General features: G+C 45.4%; 1 protein-coding gene across 1 annotated transcript in view; it reads left to right on the top strand.

The window, feature by feature from the left end:
• gpam (glycerol-3-phosphate acyltransferase, mitochondrial) overlaps positions 1-19,171 on the top strand; it is a 136,439-nt gene that overhangs the window by 80,189 nt on the left and 37,079 nt on the right. Inside the window, exons 11-12 of the mRNA XM_084323500.1 lie at positions 2,523-2,636; positions 7,831-7,916. Coding sequence (XP_084179626.1) covers positions 2,523-2,636; positions 7,831-7,916 — 200 coding nt within the window. The remainder of the gene's footprint in view (positions 1-2,522; positions 2,637-7,830; positions 7,917-19,171) is intronic.

The raw sequence follows: 19,171 nt of genomic DNA, 5'->3' as shown, positions 1-19,171 counted from the left end.
TTCGTAACCTAGTTACTTTCAAAGTAACTAAGTTACTCTGATAATCAAGTAATCAGTAAAGTAACTTGGATTACTTTTTAAAGGAGTAATCAGTAATCAGTAATCGGATTACTTTTACAAGTAATCTGTGGCATCACTGGTGTGGTCCATGTCAAGTCCTCGGATATGTGGACTCCGAGGTACTTAAAACTGTTCACTCTCTCAACCGGTGCTCCGTCGATGCTGAGGGGGCTGTAGTCGCTGACCCCTGACCTCCTAAAGTCCACAATCATCTCCTTTGTTTTGCTGACGTTCAGGGAGAGGCTGTTCTCTTGACACCATCCCGCTAGAACCTTTACCTCTTCCAGGTAGGCCCTCTTGTAGGGGTGGACGGTATAAACGGTATACGGTATGAATTTGCGCTACGGTATGGACTTGTGACCGGTAGAGCAACACAGTGTGGAGGGAGGGGGCTGCCAGGAGCGGAGCCAACGCCAGCCCGCCGAGACAGGGCTCCACAGTGCGACTATTTCACTCACATTTCCCCCTAAAAATAGATATGTGCGAACTGGAAAAATTATTTAGGAGCACAGAGGCTTTGCGTAGTGGGCGTGTCAACGCGCAATTGTCATTTCATAATAGACACGAACAGAGCGCACCTTCAATTCTAGAAGCAAACTAGCACTTCAGCCCTGCGTTGCACACAGCTGTGTGACAACTTCTCTCGCGAGTCGCGCAGTTTCTATGTGTAATGTAAACTCTGCGTCGGATCCAATGGTCTAACATGCTTTGCATCCTCGCCATTCTGGAATGCCCACGTCACGCTAAAATCTTAAGTAATGTTAAATGTTGATGTAGCCTCAGAAAGCTAACGTTAGCTCTACTCCTAGCAGCCTGTTGATGTAGCCTCAGCAAGCCAACGCCCGCTCCACCCCTAGCAGCCCTCCCCCTCACTGTCTCTCTCTCCCCCCTCCCTCTCTCTCTCTCTCTCTCTCTCTCTCTCTCTCTCTCTCTGCTAACAATCCTGATTCGATTATTGAACCTATTTCATTCCAAAGGAATAATTGATGGACATTAGCTATAGTATATAGCTCAGCAGCTGTAAAATTTTTATTTTTTTTTAATATTATTTATGTTTCAACAATGACAAAAAAAAAAGCCAGCGGTGGACCGACATAGCAAACGCTGTCACTGTTTACTTGTGTAAGGACATGGTTCCTTTTCAAACTGTCAATAGAAAGGGCTTTAAAGACATGGTCAAAACATGATCCAAGATATGCGTTACCTGCCTGCAGACACTTGAGAAAAGGTTTTGCATTTTTCTATTGCAGTTTTGCACAATAAATGTTCTTAAAATACCTCTGTACTATGTGAAATATGTCCTAGTAACACAAGAGTACAGGAATAGCTGCCATACCAGTGTTTTACCCCTTCAGAAGCATGTATATAGACATTTTAAGACAAGTTAATATACCGTGATATATACCGTTACGTCTACGCTTCAAATTATACTGTGATATACATTTTAGACCATACCGTCCAGCGCTACCTTCTTGTCGTTTGCAGAGATCAGGCCCACCACTACTGTGTCATCAGCAAATTTGACGATTGTGTTGTTGTTCCGCTGTGCCACACAGTCATGTGTGTACAGGGAGTAAAGGAGGGGACTCAGAACACAGCCCTGGGGGGCCCCTATGTTGAGAGTGATGGATGAGGAGGTGCAGTTGCCTGCTCTCACCGCCTGAGGTCTGCCCGTCAGGAAGTCCAAGACCCACTGGCAGAGGTCATAGTTCAAGCCCAGGTCCCTGAGCTTGGCTATGAGTTTGAATGCACACTAGGTGACTGGGGACAGCTTTTCCAATACAAAACCAAAAACCGAATTGTCCGATCCCAAGCTCCACCCTCTCTTAGCTTGACCGAGGAAAGCAACCGTTGTGATTGGAGGGTCAAGAAAACAGGGCGGAGCTAGGGATTGAGTCAATTGAGGAGAAAAAGAAATGTTTTGGGTTAGTGGTTAAAGGTGTTCAATGGAGTTTTTGACCACTAGTTGGTGATGAAACTGGCACTATAGTACACAGTAGGAGGAAAGGTATCCTGTTATGTTAGTTTATGAGAAGGACCGTGTGCATGTACATTAATCAACCAGATTTAGCAAGAAGCTAATTTCCATCTGTAGACAGTCATATACAGTAAAAGTACAAAGAATACAAGAATACAGTCATAAAAAAGCCCTCCCCTCCCTCCACCTTAGAATAAAGAATTACGGAAATAAATACAAACACCCTACATAGTAGTAGCACAATTTAAGAACAATCAGTGCTGCTTAAATACAGTTTTTGACCTCAAAAGAAAAACTGATAGTTTGTGAACATAAAAAACATCATGTTTTTATATTATCCATTCTTTGATGGCTTTATATGAAAAGGTGTGCGTCTTGGGTTCAAACTGTATGTAGTGTATAGAGAGGCCCCAGAATGTCTTGGTTGCACCTTCTTATGGATTTCTCAGCGGGTGCTAACAGCGATTGTCCCCTCATCCACCAGGGAAAGCCCAAGAAGAACGAGAGTCTGTGGGGCGTGGCGTGCGGAGTGTTCCGGATGCTGAGGAAGAACTATGGGTGTGTCCGAGTTGACTTCACCCAACCCTTCTCTCTAAAGGTGACCCTAACCCCCACAGCACATCAGCCCTTCTCTATACACACCTGCAACCCTAGCGCTTCAACTGCACATATCCTGTAGCTAATACACACATCTCCTCAGGGCTGTACGCTAAGCTTTTTCACTAGGGGCACACTTGCCCCTAAATAAGAAATTTAGGGGCACAAATTTTTTTTTAGGTGAACATTTTTAAATAACAATTTTACCATTATTTATATCGATTGTTTTTGATTTAAAAAAAAAGAAAAAAAATTATTTTATAATTTCTTTTTAATAAAATATATATATTATATAATCATACTTGTAGTTGTATTATCTGCGAGACATCGCCACCACGCAACAAGTCTAAATGCTCGCTATATGCAACCAGCTCCACTGTCTGTGTGTACTCGAGTAGCCTCCAGCTACGGCCAGGATTCCCCGGAGCTGCAGCTGGACCCTATACTGTAGCCTCCAGCTACGGCCAGGATTATCCGGCGCTGCAGCTGGACCCTATTGACTATATTCAGCGTGCCCTCAGCTCGAATACGCATCGACTCAGTGTTATAACTAGACATTGATATCAGGAGCTATCTGAACTATTTAGTTTAATGGGACGTTTCTTTTTGAACAGTAAGCTAACGCGAGCTATCATGCACTACTAGACTTACTGGAGCATTTGTTAATAGCTATCAGTAGCTAGCCGGCTGGCAGGCTCACCGAGGCTCACCGGGAGGGAGGAGGAGCAGCAGACGCCGCAGCTCTCTCCGTGTGTCTGAGTTCAGTTCAGTTCGGCTCACTATAGGAGGTCGAACGCGTCGAAAATATGAAGCAATACTAACGTTACTTTTCTTCATAGCTAAATCAGCCAGTCTATCAGAGTGAGTGCTCAGTCGATTGTTCCCGCTGATCATACCTGCTGAGTGCTCACTGCTCAGCTCGTGTGAGTGACGGCATCGCGTCATCACACGCCTTGGATAATTTAGGAGTGAAATGCGAATGCAAGGCTTGAAAGCACTACTCGCAAGCCCGCCCCCAGATAATATTTACCAATCGCAACGGCCAATTAAAGGGGCAATTCGCGACGAGATCATCGCAGTGTACAGCCCTGCTCCTGTAGCTGATATACACATCTCCTGTAGCTAATATACACATCTCATATAGCTAATATACACATCTCATATAGCTAATATACACATCTCCTGTAGCTAATATACACATATCCTGTAGCTAATACACACATATCCTGTAGCTAATACACACATCTCCTGTAGCTAATATACACATCTCCTATAGCTAATATACACATCTCCTGTAGCTAATACACACATCTCCTGTAGCTAACACTTTAACTGCCGGAAGACGCTTTTAGGCGTCCTTCCCCGCCATGCTCAAGTTGCCGAAGACGCCGTAACTCGTCTTTGATATCAATATTTCAAAAATCTGTGATCGGAATCATATTTCCTTTCCGGGGCCCTGAGACACAAGTGTGATCTCCTCTCAATCCTCTAGCGGTTCAAGACCGCCATCTGGTGGCCGATCGGCAGATCGAAAAAACGGATGTTACCTTTAACCCGGTAGGACTCACTCCATATGGGGTCCGGGCACTCGCTAGTGTTAGAGAGACTCAGTCTTCACACAGTGAACATCGATCGCTGCAAATAACTCGAAAAAACAACATGATTTGGACGTATATATTATTATACAACCTGGAAATGGACCGGATATTTCTATATCCCATAATAGGAAAATGTCTGTTCCACGCTCATCGCCCAACGGCGCGAGGAAGATACGGTAAGATTCAGCGTTATTTTTCAATGTGTACGATACTAACTGCTATGATGAACATTTGACCCACATTAGATGAATGGTATAACGCTGCCCACGGAATTATAAACGCCCCCTCGGCCATCCGGTCAACATCAGATTACGTGTAGTAACTTCCAGAAGTCCGTCCAGTTGGATTTTTTTATATCGTGCCGATTGCTATCAAACTGTATTTGATCATCAATATAATGCATTTGGGGCTATAAATCACGTTCTGGAGAAAGCTGCAGAAAGAGATGAAAACATACTTATACTTTAGATCATATTTTAGTATGAATATGTGAATGAAAAAGTTTAACGTTCATACACCCTGAACAATACATATAGGACATTGAATGGGCCCTAATAATGGCAATTTAGCAATAGAATTTAAAAAGTTATAGCCCTGCAAAGAAGGGGAACTTCTACATAGACAAATAGAGCTGGCAACCTATGGTATATCATGAATTTAGCCTTAGGCAATCAAAGTGCTAATATACACATCTCCTATAGCTAATATACACATCTCCTGTAGCTAATACACACATCTCCTGTAGCCAATATACACATCTCCTGTAGCTAATATACACATCTCATATAGCTAATATACACATCTCCTGTAGCTAATATACACATATCCTATAGCTAATATACACATCTCCTGTAGCTAATACACACATCTCCTGTAGCCAATATACACATCTCCTGTAGCTAATATACACATCTCATATAGCTAATATACACATCTCCTGTAGCTAATATACACATATCCTGTAGCTAATACACACATATCCTGTAGCTAATACACACATATCCTGTAGCTAATACACACATCTCCTGTAGCTAATATACACATCTCCTATAGCTAATACACACATCTCCTGTAGCTAATATACACATATCCTGTAGCTAATATACACATATCCTGTAGCTAATACATACATATCCTGTAGCCAATATACACATCTCCTGTAGCTAATATACACATCTCATATAGCTAATACACATATATCCTGTAGCTAATGCACATATCTCCTGTAGTTAATACACACATATCCTGTAGCTAATACACACATCTTCTGTAGCTAATACACACATCTCCTGTAGTTAATACACACATCTCATGTAGCTAATACACACATCTCCTATAGCTAATATACACATCTCCTGTAGTTAATACACACATCTCATGTAGCTAATACACACATCTCCTATAGCTAATATACACATCTCATGCAGCTAATACACACATATCCTATAGCTAATATACACATCTCCTGTAGCCAATATACACATCTCCTGTAGCTAATACACACATATCCTGTAGCTAATATACACATCTCCCGTAGCTAATACACACCTCCTGTAGCTAATATACACATCTCCTGTAGCTAATACACACATCTCCTGTAGCTAATACACACATCTCCTGTAGCTAATATACACATCTCCTGTAGCTAATATACACTTCTCATGTAGCTAATACACACATCTCCTGTAGCTAATATACACATCTCCCGTAGCTAATACACACATCTCCTGTAGCTAATACACACTTCTCATGTAGCTAATACACACATCTCCTGTAGCTAATATACACACCTGCAATAGTCTATCTAAACTCTAGACCTAGACTCAATCAAATCAAAAAGATATGTCAGTCACTACCTTTGGGGCCATTTTTAGTAGAGCCCAACTGATTCTGGATGTCTGAGGCTGATATGATATGGAGTAAAGAAATGTCGATATCGATATCGGCCGATATTCACAGAATATAAAAAGAAGGCTAATCAACCAGTGAGATACTGGCAGGATATCTGTAACATACACGCTGATACCAACATATCGGTGATAAGCCAATATCAGCCGACCGCTATATCAGTCTGGCTCAAATCTTTAGACAGTTTGGTTGGTTGTGGTTGTTCCTTTGGATTGAATCGCAGCTGAGAGTGCCACAGCCAACTTAAAATACAACTCACTCATTTATGCTCTAATTGATGTGAACTTTGTTGAAATCGATTGGTATGACGTCAAATGGTAGAAAAATATGTTGTATGTTGATAATAACTTTAATTATCCTTTTAGGGTGAAGGTTCAGGATTTTCAGAAGCCTGTCTATTGATGGCCAACCAAGCCCCCCTCTTATGACAATCAGGCTGTTCATGCCAGTGGTTCTCTCTGTTCAAGATTCTTCTTATTACTATGGAAAATGGAAATTTAACACTTTCAATGCCGGAGCTCGATGCACGATTTAGTGCTTCCGTGCCACCACCCACTTCAATGATAGAGCTCTCATATTTGCAAACGCATAAACTATGTCTTAAATTATGGCTATGTGTCTAATCTGGCCATCGCTTATCAATGACCTGTTTGCAGTCAACATTGTCGAAACTGATTGTTTTTTAATCTATTCATTTCCGTTTTATACCATTTTGAAAAACGCTTGTTTTTTTAAGTTTCAGGAAAATATAAAGATTCTGTGATAATCGCCCTTTACTGGACTATTCTGGAATACACAAAAAACATTGTAATTTTTCGGCCTATTTATGAATCATTTTCAAATAAACGCTAGATTATCGATAGTATATGTGTACTTATGCACGCTATAGAAGCGAGCTGAAAAATCGATTCTCTCATTTCCTGATCAGCACACACACACACACGCACACACACATAGGGCACACGTTGATATCTCTGTGAAAAAAGATCTGATTATCCTAAGACTGGTCAAATAGATTCCTTACCTCAGATCTGATGTTCTCCAAAAAGATTATTCCAATTCCTGATCGCCATTCCAAATATCGATCGCGTTTATTGATCCAACGCTGGGTACTAGAAATATGTATATGCTGTTTTGGGGCTCGGCAATGAATCCGATCCTCTCGGGTGACTTGCCTGAGAAGTAAAATGAGGAAGCTGGATTGTTTCATTCAATCCATTCCAAAGGGGTGCAGTACCACAGGGAGAGACGATAGGGGGCGGTATTTTCCCAATGGAGCTCAGAGAGAGTTTGCAGCACTAACGTGAGACTAGATTGATGAAATATGAATTCAAATCGCTAATAAAAAGAAACGAGATCTCTCGTCGTTGGCAATGAACGGTCGGCATGAACAAACGAGTTATCTCGTCATTGGCATTGAAAGTGTTAAAGTGTAACTAATTGTCAGAAATAGGTTTTAACAAGCCATACATATTGGATCTGATTTATTTTTTCTATAAAAAACAGCATTTAAAAGTGAAGTGTATCCTTTTAAATGCCCTTTTAAAATGAAAAATAGTGCTTAGGAAAGTACTTGAAAGTCCTTGAATTTCATTTTGCAATGTCTGGGAACACTGCATAACTGAAGTGTCCATTTGAGAGGCTGGCTGTGATTTAAGTTCTAATGGAACTTTTGCGTGTCGTCTACAGGAATACCTGGATAGCCAGAGAAGTCGAAACATCCCACCAACACTGTCCCTGGAACAGATCCTGGTGCCCATCATCATCTCAGCACAGTAGGTTCACACACACTGGTGCCCACCATCATCTCAGCACAGTAGGTTCATACACACACTGGTGCCCACCATCATCTCAGCACAGTAGGTACACACACACACTGGTGCCCACCATCATCTCAGCACAGTAGGTTCACACACACACTGGTGCCCACCATCATCTCAGCACAGTAGGTTTACACACTGGTGCCCAACATCATCAGCACAGTACACACACACACACACACACACACACACACACACACACACACACACACACACACACACACACACACACACATCCGTACCCATATAGAACTGAGACCTATAGTATTCCTGTGGGGTTTTTGTACATACTTTAAATATTTACCACAGCGTAATATGGTTGTGATTCATAGTAGTCCTGGTTTCTTTTCCATACACACCATAGATTTACCACAATACTGCATTGATTCACAGTAGTCTTGCTATAGTGAAATACTGTAGAAATGTTAAGATCAATGGAAACCGCATTTAGCTTCCAGGATTTGAAATTACCTCTGGTGTGACATCCTGAAGAACCTACGCCTTTACAGCCTTTATAAAGATGGAAGAGGACTTTTTAGACAAAAATAAAAAGGAAATTATCTTTGTACACTGGTGCAGTGATAAATAGATGAGAACTAGGTGCAGACAAAAAAGGTAAAATGGAGGAAAGAATTATTTTTTCACAGGATCTTTTAAGGTGAATCACCATAGTATTCCTGTGGTTTTACCATAGAAATACTACGGTTTCTATTGTGATTCTCTATAGCAAAAAACACAGGAATACTGTAGTTTATTTCCATATGGTTACAATTAGGGATGGCACGATACCACTTTTTCATGTCCGATACCAATATCACAGCCTTGAGTATCTGCCGATACCGATACCCATCTGATACAGCCCCCCACCCCTGCTCTTAAAAACAAAAACTGTGTTTAACCTAGCCATCTATAAAAACATTATGCTAAAACTGTGAAACAAATGTCCTACTCCCCTAAAGGAAGAAATACATAGCATACATGACTCAGTTATGCAATAGTACTGCTGCTTTTTATTTTGTTAATCTTTTAGTTAATAAGACTTCATAAGATTTCATGACGGGGCGACGGGGGCAGGGCGACAGTGGCTCGGGAGGTAGAGCAGTCGTCTGGCAATCCGGAGGTTCCCGGTTCGATTCCCGGGCAGCGTGTCGATGTGTCCTTGAGTAAGACACTTAACCCCTAATTGCTTCAGATGAGCAGGTTGGCACCTTGCATGGTTGCCTCCGCCGTCAGTGTGTGAATGTGTGAGTGAATGGGTAAAATGTGAGTAACAAATTGTAAAGCGCTTTGGATAAAAGCGCTATATAAAAAAGCAGCCATTTACCATGACGGCTTCCTTTCCTTGTGTCTAAATCAGGGGTCTCAAACTCGTGGCCCGCGGGCCAATTGCGGCCCGCTGGATGATATTTTGCGGCCCCCTACTTGACATCAAAGTTTAAAAAAATAAAATATTAAATATAAAAATTATTATAATTTTTTTTTAATGTTGTGGGACTTGTACAGCACTTTGTTCAACTTTGTCAGTGCTGTAAAGTTTAAATCTTCGACAAACAAAACACTTTGCTTTCATGAAATTTGAGGCTTTATAAAAGCAGCACAATGAACACAAATCTGTCAGTGCCGAGTCCGACCTCATCTTAAATAACAAACAGCATTGCTTGTTGTAGTTAACACTATGATCGCCGCGGACGAGTTAAGACGTCATTCCGAGCCATGCTCATTCTGCCGAAGACGCCGTAACTCGTCTTTGATGTCAATATTTAAAAAATCTGTCATCGAAATCATATTTCCTTTCCGGAGCCCTGAGACACACTGGTGATCTCCTCTCAACTCTCTAGCGGTTCAAGAGCGCCATCTGGTGGCCGATCGGCAGATCGCCAACCGGATATTAACCTTTGAACCGGTAGTACTCATCCATATGTGGTCCGGCCACTCGCTATAGCTCCCGCGACTCCATCTTGAAACACTGGATAATAGATCGCTCGCCCTAACTCAATAAACAACGTTATTTGGACGTATATACTATTATACAACCTGGAAATGGATCGGGCATTTCTACATCCCATAATAGAAAAAAATCTGTTCCACGCTCATCTGCCAGCGGCGCGAGGAAGCCACGGTAAGATTCAGCGTTATTCTCTAACGTATTCTATACTAACTGATCTGATGAACATATGACCCACTCTGGATGAATCATCTAACGCTGCCCACGGAATTATAAACGCCCCCCCGCCCATCCGGTCAACATCAGATGATGCGTAGAAACTTCTAGAAGTACGTGCAGTTGAAACTTTTTATCTTGCACAGATTCCTACCAAACTGTATTTGATCATCAATATAATGCATTTGGGGCTATAAATCACGTTCTGAAGAAAGCTGCAGAAAACGATAAAAACATACTTATACTTTAGAACATATTTTAGTATGAATATGTGAATGAAAAAGTTTAACGTTGCTACACCCTGAACAATACACATAGGACATTGAATGGGCCATAATAATGGCAGTTTAGCAATAGAATTTAAAAAGTTATAGCCCTGCAAAGAAGGGGAACTTCTCCATAGACAAATAGAGCTGGCGATGGATGGTAAATTATGAATTTAACCCATGGCGATTAAAGTGTTAACAAAGACAGGCAGAGTTGATTTTGCCAGAAAAATTCTAAAAAAAAATCACATATATATATATATATATGATTATATTTTCGATTTGAAACGCCACTACGAAACAAAACAGTTATTTTGATATTCAAAATTCAGTGCTAAGAACCACAAAAATAAATGGAATGAAATCATCATATCAAGCTGCAAGCAGAATTATTGTTAAATCTATGTCACAACGAGAAAAAGCAACAAGGTCCTCACTCGGTGGCATGGGTTTTGGCTAAACACAAGAAGCCATTCTCTGATGCATACATAATAAAATAATGTATGACTGAAGTGATGGAGACCATGTTTGAAGGCAAACAAAAGCAAATCCCCCTCAGATAGCACAGCAACCAGAATAACTGAAATACTGGCTGGTGATTTGATTAAACAGCTTTGTGATAGAATAAAAAAAATTCACAGTGCATTTCCATAGCTGTGGATGAGTCCACTGACACCACTGAGAAGCCTATGTTCTGAAGAACCGTTCATGTTCTGAAGAACTGTTCATGTTCTGAAATGTTATTGCTAAAGATTGAGAAGATTGGATCAGTTGTACTTTTTTTTTTGAATACTTGAAACCCCTTTTTTGTGGAATATTTGATGCGGCCCAGCCTCACCCAGACTCTACCTCCAGCGGCCCCCAGGTAAATTGAGTTTGAGACCCCTGGTCTAAATGGTCCGTTTTCCGATGCAATGCGCAGATATTTTTATAAGCTGATATTTAGCTAATAACACTAAAAGGGGAACTATCTCATAAATTGCCTTTTCCAGTGGTTTGCATTGTTTTCTAGCAATGTGGGGTTGTACCAACACTGACTAGATGTGAAATTCTCATTCAGTCCCATTCCTCCAGTTCAGCTGAGACAAGATCCTCCCCCACTAAACCAAGCCATTCGAATTTACGCGGATCTGTGACGTGTAAGAATTCTGATCTGCCACCGCCCGTCCCACAATCAACTGTGATACGTTTATATGAGCAGCGAGTGGAAATAATGCGGAAGCGGTTTTCGACAGCAGAGACCTTCAGCTGTTCACACACACACACCGTAAATCACACACAGAGAACTAGATAAAACAAGTGGGAGGGAATGGGACTGGGGGGAGCTCTCTTGCTCGCTCGCTCTCTCTCTCGCTCTCTCTCGTATCAGCACTCGCTGTATCACTGTCAACCTGTTCCGTCAACGCGCGCCCGTATTCTGATCCGTGCAATAATATTCACGGGGGTATATATTGTCATTTGAAACAAGTTACCAATGCATTGTCCCGTAGGATTATGCCCCCCGCGGCGAAATTAATTAGTCCCTCTCTATCTCTCTCTCTCTCCCCCAAAGGTATCTGCCAGTGCAGGTGGGTGACTGTCACTCAAAGCGCATTGTGAGTATGGGCGGAGCCCAGCCAAAAACAGCTTGGAATCTGGAAGGGCAGAAAGTGGTCCACCAAAGTACTTGATAAAAAATACATAACAATGAATTTTATTGAAAAAAAACTTGCAGATGTGTTCCATAGACTCACACTGACTGCTGTTTTGATAGGGTTAGTGTCTTTACTCTTGACTACATTTGAAAAATAAACAGCACTTAATACTGATTTGATATTGATCTATTTGTGACGTGAAATAAATTATGTGAAACTCAAATCGGGCTTAACTCTAGGCTCTTCCACCTGATATCAAGTTAGCTTATATCAACTCCAGATGTCAGTCGTGAAACTCAAGGTGGCATCGTTTTCCAAGCATTTAGCAATACACTTGCACACTTGCTTTAGGCCGTATGGTGAAGGCTGAGAAGTGGCTAGAAAACTATTCTTGTTCCCACCTCGGCGAATTACACAATTTTCACTCTGGGTGAAAGATATATTGGTGTAGATTTAGGAACAAAAAGTTCTCCATTGACAAAATAGCCATTTTGCGCAATCATAATTTTAAAGTCGGGACTAGATCTTTCCTCGCGAACGGATATTTTGTCACCAGAGTTTTATTCGACGCAATTGGTGCTAGTTCGGTCACGCATCTTGCGCTCAACCAATAGCAGCTCTCTTTGTTGCGAGGTTGTGGAGACATACAAACATTGTTTAGAGATCGAAGCCTACTTGTACTTATTTGGGATAGCCGTGTTGGAGATAAAATGCCGGTTTGGCAACATGTAGCGAGGCTCCAAATGTTCAACTAAGCGGCGGAAACCGACATTTTCAACAACGGAAAGGGGCGGGTCGTCCAGCACAATACATTTGGTTATTTTCTCAGTTATCAGCTTTGCTTTGTTACCATCTGCAGGGAGTTCCGCACGCTTCTGAATGGTTTCCAGCGATGTTAGCTGCTGCTGCAAACTTTTCCTCTTGGCATACGTTGCACATATGAACTCGGCATACTCCTTTCCATGATGAATCTGCAAGTGTTTAATTAAGTTTGTGGTGTTGGAAGTTTCCAGTGTTGCTGCCATTATCCCTCGGCTGACATGATCGCGGTGAGCTGCTAACAAGTTCACTCGTGTTTAGCTAACACTAATGTTGTTGTCGCTACTACTGTTCACATGACACCGCTCGCTTTACGGCATGTATCGGATCTAAAAATACTTCCAGTTTTTTTCTATATCCGATCCTGTGATTTTGGCCAACCGAAGTTACACTAGTAATACACAGAGTAAACCCTGCCTGACCTCCAGATGTTGACCTCCTCATTAGAGACACACATCAGCGACCCACCCCCACGGTGTCCATCTGGTCCTCATCCTCAGATCCCAGGCCAGGACACTCCCTGCTGTGTCTTCCCAGTGCGGTCCAACAGTCTTAGCACGTGAGGAGGACCGAGGTCCCTTCTCAGTTAACACAGACACTCCAGGCTTACCACTGTCTACAGTCCTAGAGCACACGGTCCCTTGCTAGGGCAATGGTTTACTTTTCTGTCCCGGCTGTCTTTGGGGGGGAGGGGGGGGGGGGTATAGTCTCGCTCCAGGCATCATGTTTTCCATGCAGAACACCTACCAGCACAGCTAATCCATGTTGTTCTAGTTGACTCAGGTGTGTTCATACAAGCAGGCCAGGGAACTACAGCGGTTAAAGGGGTATTTAGTTAAACAGGGTCTTGGAGGCTTCACCGGCTTGTCTTTTTTTTCAATTCAAGTTTTTCTTTTCTGTTTTTTACAATACCAAACAAGACAATACAAACATGACAAGACCAACACAAAACCAAATAAGGGGGCGGGGGGGTTGCAGAATATTACAAAGGTTCAGTAGTACACAAACTTATTCAAGATGATGATCTAATAAAGTTCCAGGGATCATGAAGGGCAGGCCATTGGGCCTATCACTCTCTTGAAGAGTTAGAGCAGCCTGTTCCATTGATAACAAGTCCATGAAGTCCTTGCGCCAGTTCTGTTTCATTATGGCTTACGCTCAGCATCATCTGCACTGTACTTCACTTCGTGCACGAGCACTGAATAAAAAATTCCACCATGTACCTTTACATCCCAACATTCGTCTGGCCACACCCTCATCCGCTTACCTTCATAAGCAGGTGTGTGGTCACCTACTCGCCTCCTTCTTCACTTTCACCACAAGGAAGTGCCTTCGGTAGATCCCACACTTGACGAGGTTGTTAGCTGAAGAAAGTTGAGACGTGTTTACATTGTTGCTTGTTTTTTTTTTCTTCTCTCATATATTCGACAGAAAAAGACAAGTCATAATGTCTACTTCGGAGGGTCGCGCTCGCAACGCTACTCTTCACCAGCGGTTCTCCATTGCCGCCTCCGTCGTGCGTCTTGGAGCGGGGCTGAGACCTCTCTCGTGGTCGGCAGCCACGCCCGGTAGGCGTCCGATGGGTAGTTTGCCTCTCCAGGAGCTGGTGCACCAGTGCCGTCGCCTGTGCGATGGCCTGGTTCCGGCTCTGGTTCCTCTGCTTCCGGGGAATCGTCCGCTGTTGGGCGGCCGGTTCCCTTGGTTGCGGGGGATTTGAGACGCAAACTTTTTGCGTCAGCTCGCTCCCGTCGCAAGATGGTGGCTTGCAGACGCGAGCGGCCTGGTTTTGGTGAGTTGCTGAAGCCAGGTGAGGATGCGTCAGTCTCTACATGCCCGATGGAGACAGAGGACTACATGATAGAGGCGGACGGGTTCTTATTTGAAGGCCCGGTGGAGACATGTCTCCCGCCCATCCAGGTAACACTGGAGGGGGGTGAGATGTCTCCTTGGGGCGCCTCGTTCGAAGATGTTTGGGTAGAACCTCTGACTCGTCGGCGGGATGCCCTGTGGCTCCTTGACTAGTAGCCTGCTGTATGTGAGGGATGCGGGCTCGGAGGAGGAAAGTCTGCAGAGGGAACTGCGTGCTTTGTTTCCCGAGCTCATGGCGGCGGCGGCCGTCGCAAACGGCGTGCCACTGCCGCAGCCACTGCTTGTTCCTGTCCCTGATGATCTCATAGGTCATCTATGGCAACGTCGCCCGGTGAGAGGGGTGGACGTTGTCTACCCATTTTTACCCTCAATGCCGGCCTATGCCCGTCAGGGCCAGGTGGTCTCCCACATCATACATAGGCCTTACTCCTGCCTACGTGCAAGTCACACGGGTGGCGGGTTTGGTCGACGGTATGAAGGAGGGCGTGCCACGGCTTGATAGGCCGATGGCGGCGCTCCTTTGTCCGGAGGTGGTGTGGGAGCCGTTACGGAAGCCGGTTCCCCAAGGGAAATCGGCGAGGCGGTTGGCATATTGGAGCGACCTGTCATTTATCACCGCAACACAATCTCTAGCTGCCGCGTCTAACATCGCGCAGCTGGCGAGATTCATGTCCGGGATATTGACGGGCGGCACGGAGCTGACTGATGTACAACATGACCAGCTCGCCCAGTCGGCAGGAGCCATCCTGCATCTGACTCAGCCGCAGGCTATAGCCGTTGGGAAAGTGCGCGCCCTGGCAACTCTGATCCAGCGCCACCTTTGGCTGGAGCAGGCTTGTGTGCCGGAGAAGAAGAGAGTTCCACTTCTGACGGCACCCCTCTCCGATGCTGGACTATTCGGGACGGCCCTGCAATTGATGACCTCGACTTGCAGAGAGATGCAGGAGGAGCGCTCCGTGCTCCAGCCTCATTTGCCCCCTCCCGATGTCGCCGGTGGAGTCAGACGGCTGCCACGTCGTCGAGGATCCTCCGCCGTGGCCGCCGCTGCCACCACCGCCACTGCTGGACCTTCGGTGAAGAAGGCCAGGAGGAGAGAGGGCGCCTCCGCTACGACAGCCGGCCCATCTACGCCCGGAGGCGACGCTAGGGATCGTCGAGACCAGCCGCAGATCGTTTACCGTCCCTCCGGGGCTCCACGAGGTGGCAAATCCAGAGCGGCTCTTGGCAGGCGTCGCTAGGACCCAGTGACTTTTTCCCCCTGTGGTCCCCCCCCTGTTTCCCTTCCCGGCCCCGCTATGATTTTGTTCAAAAATAAAGAGTCCCCTCTAAAGGGGGACTGTATTTTTTGTTAACAAACTGTGTGTTTATTCACCAAACATATGATGGGGTTGCAACGTGTGAATCTTCGCTAGTATGGGTTGATAGGAGGGTTACATTCATGTTAGAGCTTAAGCAAGGCCTGCAGCCTACACTCGGTTGAAAAAGGGTTTTTTCTGCCTCGACCTGAATCTCCACATAAAGGTAGAGGCTAGTTGTGTGCTCTGTTGCTTACACAGTGATATTGAGCTACAACACTATTGTGTTGGGTTTGCAGTAATGCTCGTATGAAAACGTACCACGGCTCAGCCGTTCTCTCTCTCTCAATGTTTTTTCTGTGTTACAACATGGATGCGGGTGTAGGATTCACACACACACGCGACTTGGTCTTGTTATAAACCCTGTTCACAGTTTGTCTGTGGTTAGCGTGCATTGTATTAGCTTGCGCTATTCATTAGCATTGCTACTAAAGGTATCATATGGCTATTTGTTGTTGTTGTATGCAAGGGTTGGGCTTGTGAGGGGGTACCGGATAAACCCCTCCTTCCCTCTTCTGATTGGTCAGGGGGTTTATTACCTCTCTTATTAGTTCAGTCAGGGCCAAGCTGTTAGGCGGCTTGGCAGGGTGGGGGGGGGAGGGTTTCCCAGACTCTGCACCTATCACAGGTGTTGAGTCTTGGGTTTCCCCCCGTCGTAGCACACGTCACTACGCACGTTGCTATTGGACGATGGCTTCCGTGAGTTAGACCCGTATGTAAGGTCTTTTATTGTCAAGTGTCTGGATCGAGCGTAGGAATTAAGGTTCCACTACGCTCGATATACGCGTAACTTGAGTCGGTTGGTCACATGACTCAATGTTACCGTGGCTTTTCAATTTATGGCTCACGTGGGAAGTCTCTCTGGGGAGTTCCGTCTATCCTCTGTGGTAGGGATGACGGGATATAAAAATGTAAACAGTTTTTATCCTCGGCTGCGTCAAGTGGGATTCATGTCAGTCGGTGTTTCTTTCTTTTTTAATAAAAGAGTGGAGAATATGAAGCACCACACCCTTCTTGTCGTTCTCCCAGGCGCCTTGAGGGATCAATGTGGGGTCTGGTTAGACTGTCCGTTGATGTGTTTTGTGTCCCGACGCATACATAGTGCTGGCTCGGGGTGTTTCTGATAAGAATCATGCGGGTGGCTAGTACGCCTTGGTTACTTGTTATTAAAACAGCGTTTTTATAAAGCAACTGGGATGGGGTTTTTTTCCTCTTCCGAGAGCCTGTTACTGGGTCTCGACGGATTCTCGTTCATATCTGGGGGATGTTAACGGAATAGATCAGAACATAGGTAGAGGGGTCTCACGCCCTTGGGGTGGGCCACCGAGCATGGTTCAAACCGGCCCGTCTGGGTGGCGCCCTCTTTTCATGTTTTAGATCAACACGCATATCTGCCCCTTCTCCTGGAGTAGGCATGTCGGCGTGGTTAGGGCACGGGACTGCTTCTGGTCACGCTGGTCCAGATCAGTTAAGCCGTTGTCCGCCGGGGATGCAGATCTGCTGTTCTGGTACCCTGAGGGACTTGGGCTTTTTTCAGGGGGAAAAATGCCGGGTCGGCCCGGGTGTCACAGGGTTAGGCGTTATGGAGACCCTTTGTTGGGTACTCTTTTGTACCTGGCACTATTGTAAGGGGCTGGTTCTCCTTCTTTCGCTCCTCTCTCACGCATGGCGAAGATGGGGCTGTTGGGGTGGTCTTCTGGACCCCCTCTGGTAATCCTGTGTGCTTCCCGGGCCGCCGGGCCCGGTCCCAAGTAAAGTTTTGTTGATACCGTAGGCCTGGGATAACCCTTTTTTGGAAACTGAAACGCTTGTACTGCGGTATAGCTGGTGTATACCCGCAGGTGTGCTTTGGAGTGTTTTCTTGAGGGGTTATAGGAACAACCACCGTCTGTACCGAGAGGGTAGTTGATTCCCTGGTATGTTGGAGCAGAGTCAACTCCCGGGTTACCCGGTTGAGTGTGCCCCTGCACGTTCATGATGTCTGCCGATCATGTCAGCCTTCTCTGCCTCGACCCCTCTGGGTGGTTTTTTTTTGATGGAGGCTTTGTCATGGTGATCAACAACACCAGCATACGCCCCTTCCGCCGGGGGGGCTGTTTTCAGTTGACTCCTTTGGCGCCCGTCTCGTCCGCAGTGCTCCAGGCTCCGGTTACAGCCTGCTGCCTGGTTTCCCCGGTGCGCTGCCTGCTTCCGTTGGTTGAACTTTTTGAGTGCTTACGGCCATGCTGACTGCCTGTTCTGCAGGGTCAGTGTGCCAGGCGGTGTGCTATTGGGGGGAAAGGGCCCGCTCTTGGAGGGGCCTTATCCGAATACGCTGGCGATGTGGGGGGCGGTGTCACTAAGTGACCGCCTGGTGGGGTCTTGATGCCTGGCGTCATTGACTTCTCCGGGCCCCCTTTTTCCAGGGGATCCAGTCCCTTCAGTGGGTCTGGGTCTTCCTTCGCGCTCCGCTGCTACAGCCTTGCCACAGGGTTGGGTTTGCTCTTGACCCCGTGATTTTGGGGGCAGTAACGAGGTTTGTTCCTTCCGTTCGTTCCCTGGTGGCATGCGGGGTGTGCGTAGTCGTGGGGTCAAGCCACGGTCTGCTCACCCTGTGCGTTGAGTTGCTTGAGTTCCTCTTCGCACGGTCGGATCCGTCTCCCTCCCGTAAGCCTCCAATAGGGAGGGTATCCTCCATTAGGGAGGGTCGGGGGGCTTGGTCCTCCCCGGTCTGATGGTTGTGGGGGGCCTCAGCGGGGTACATTTGTCGAGCTATGGCTCCCGCTCAGCTCCTCTTGTGCAGATGATGCTGAGCGTAAGCCATAATGAAACAGAACGTAAGGTTATGTATATAACCAAGTTCTGTGAATTATGGTGACGCTCAGCATCAGACGCCGCTGCGACCCTTGATCTCGCCTTGTGGTGAAAGTTTGGGAAGGAGGCGAGTAGGTGACCACACACCTGCTTATGAAGGTAAGCGGATGAGGGTGTGGCCAGACGAATGTTGGGATGTAAAGGTACATGGTGGAATTTTTTATTCAGTGCTCGTGCACGAAGTGAAGTACAGTGCAGATGATGCTGAGCGTCACCATAATTCACAGAACTTGGTTATATACATAACCTTACG

This window comes from Notolepis coatsorum, assembly GCF_963971535.1.
Source record: "Notolepis coatsorum genome assembly, chromosome: 10".
Lineage (NCBI taxonomy): Eukaryota > Metazoa > Chordata > Actinopteri > Aulopiformes > Paralepididae > Notolepis > Notolepis coatsorum.
Note: the sequence above shows the minus strand (reverse complement) of the source record. Positions and strands in the feature narration are given on the sequence as shown.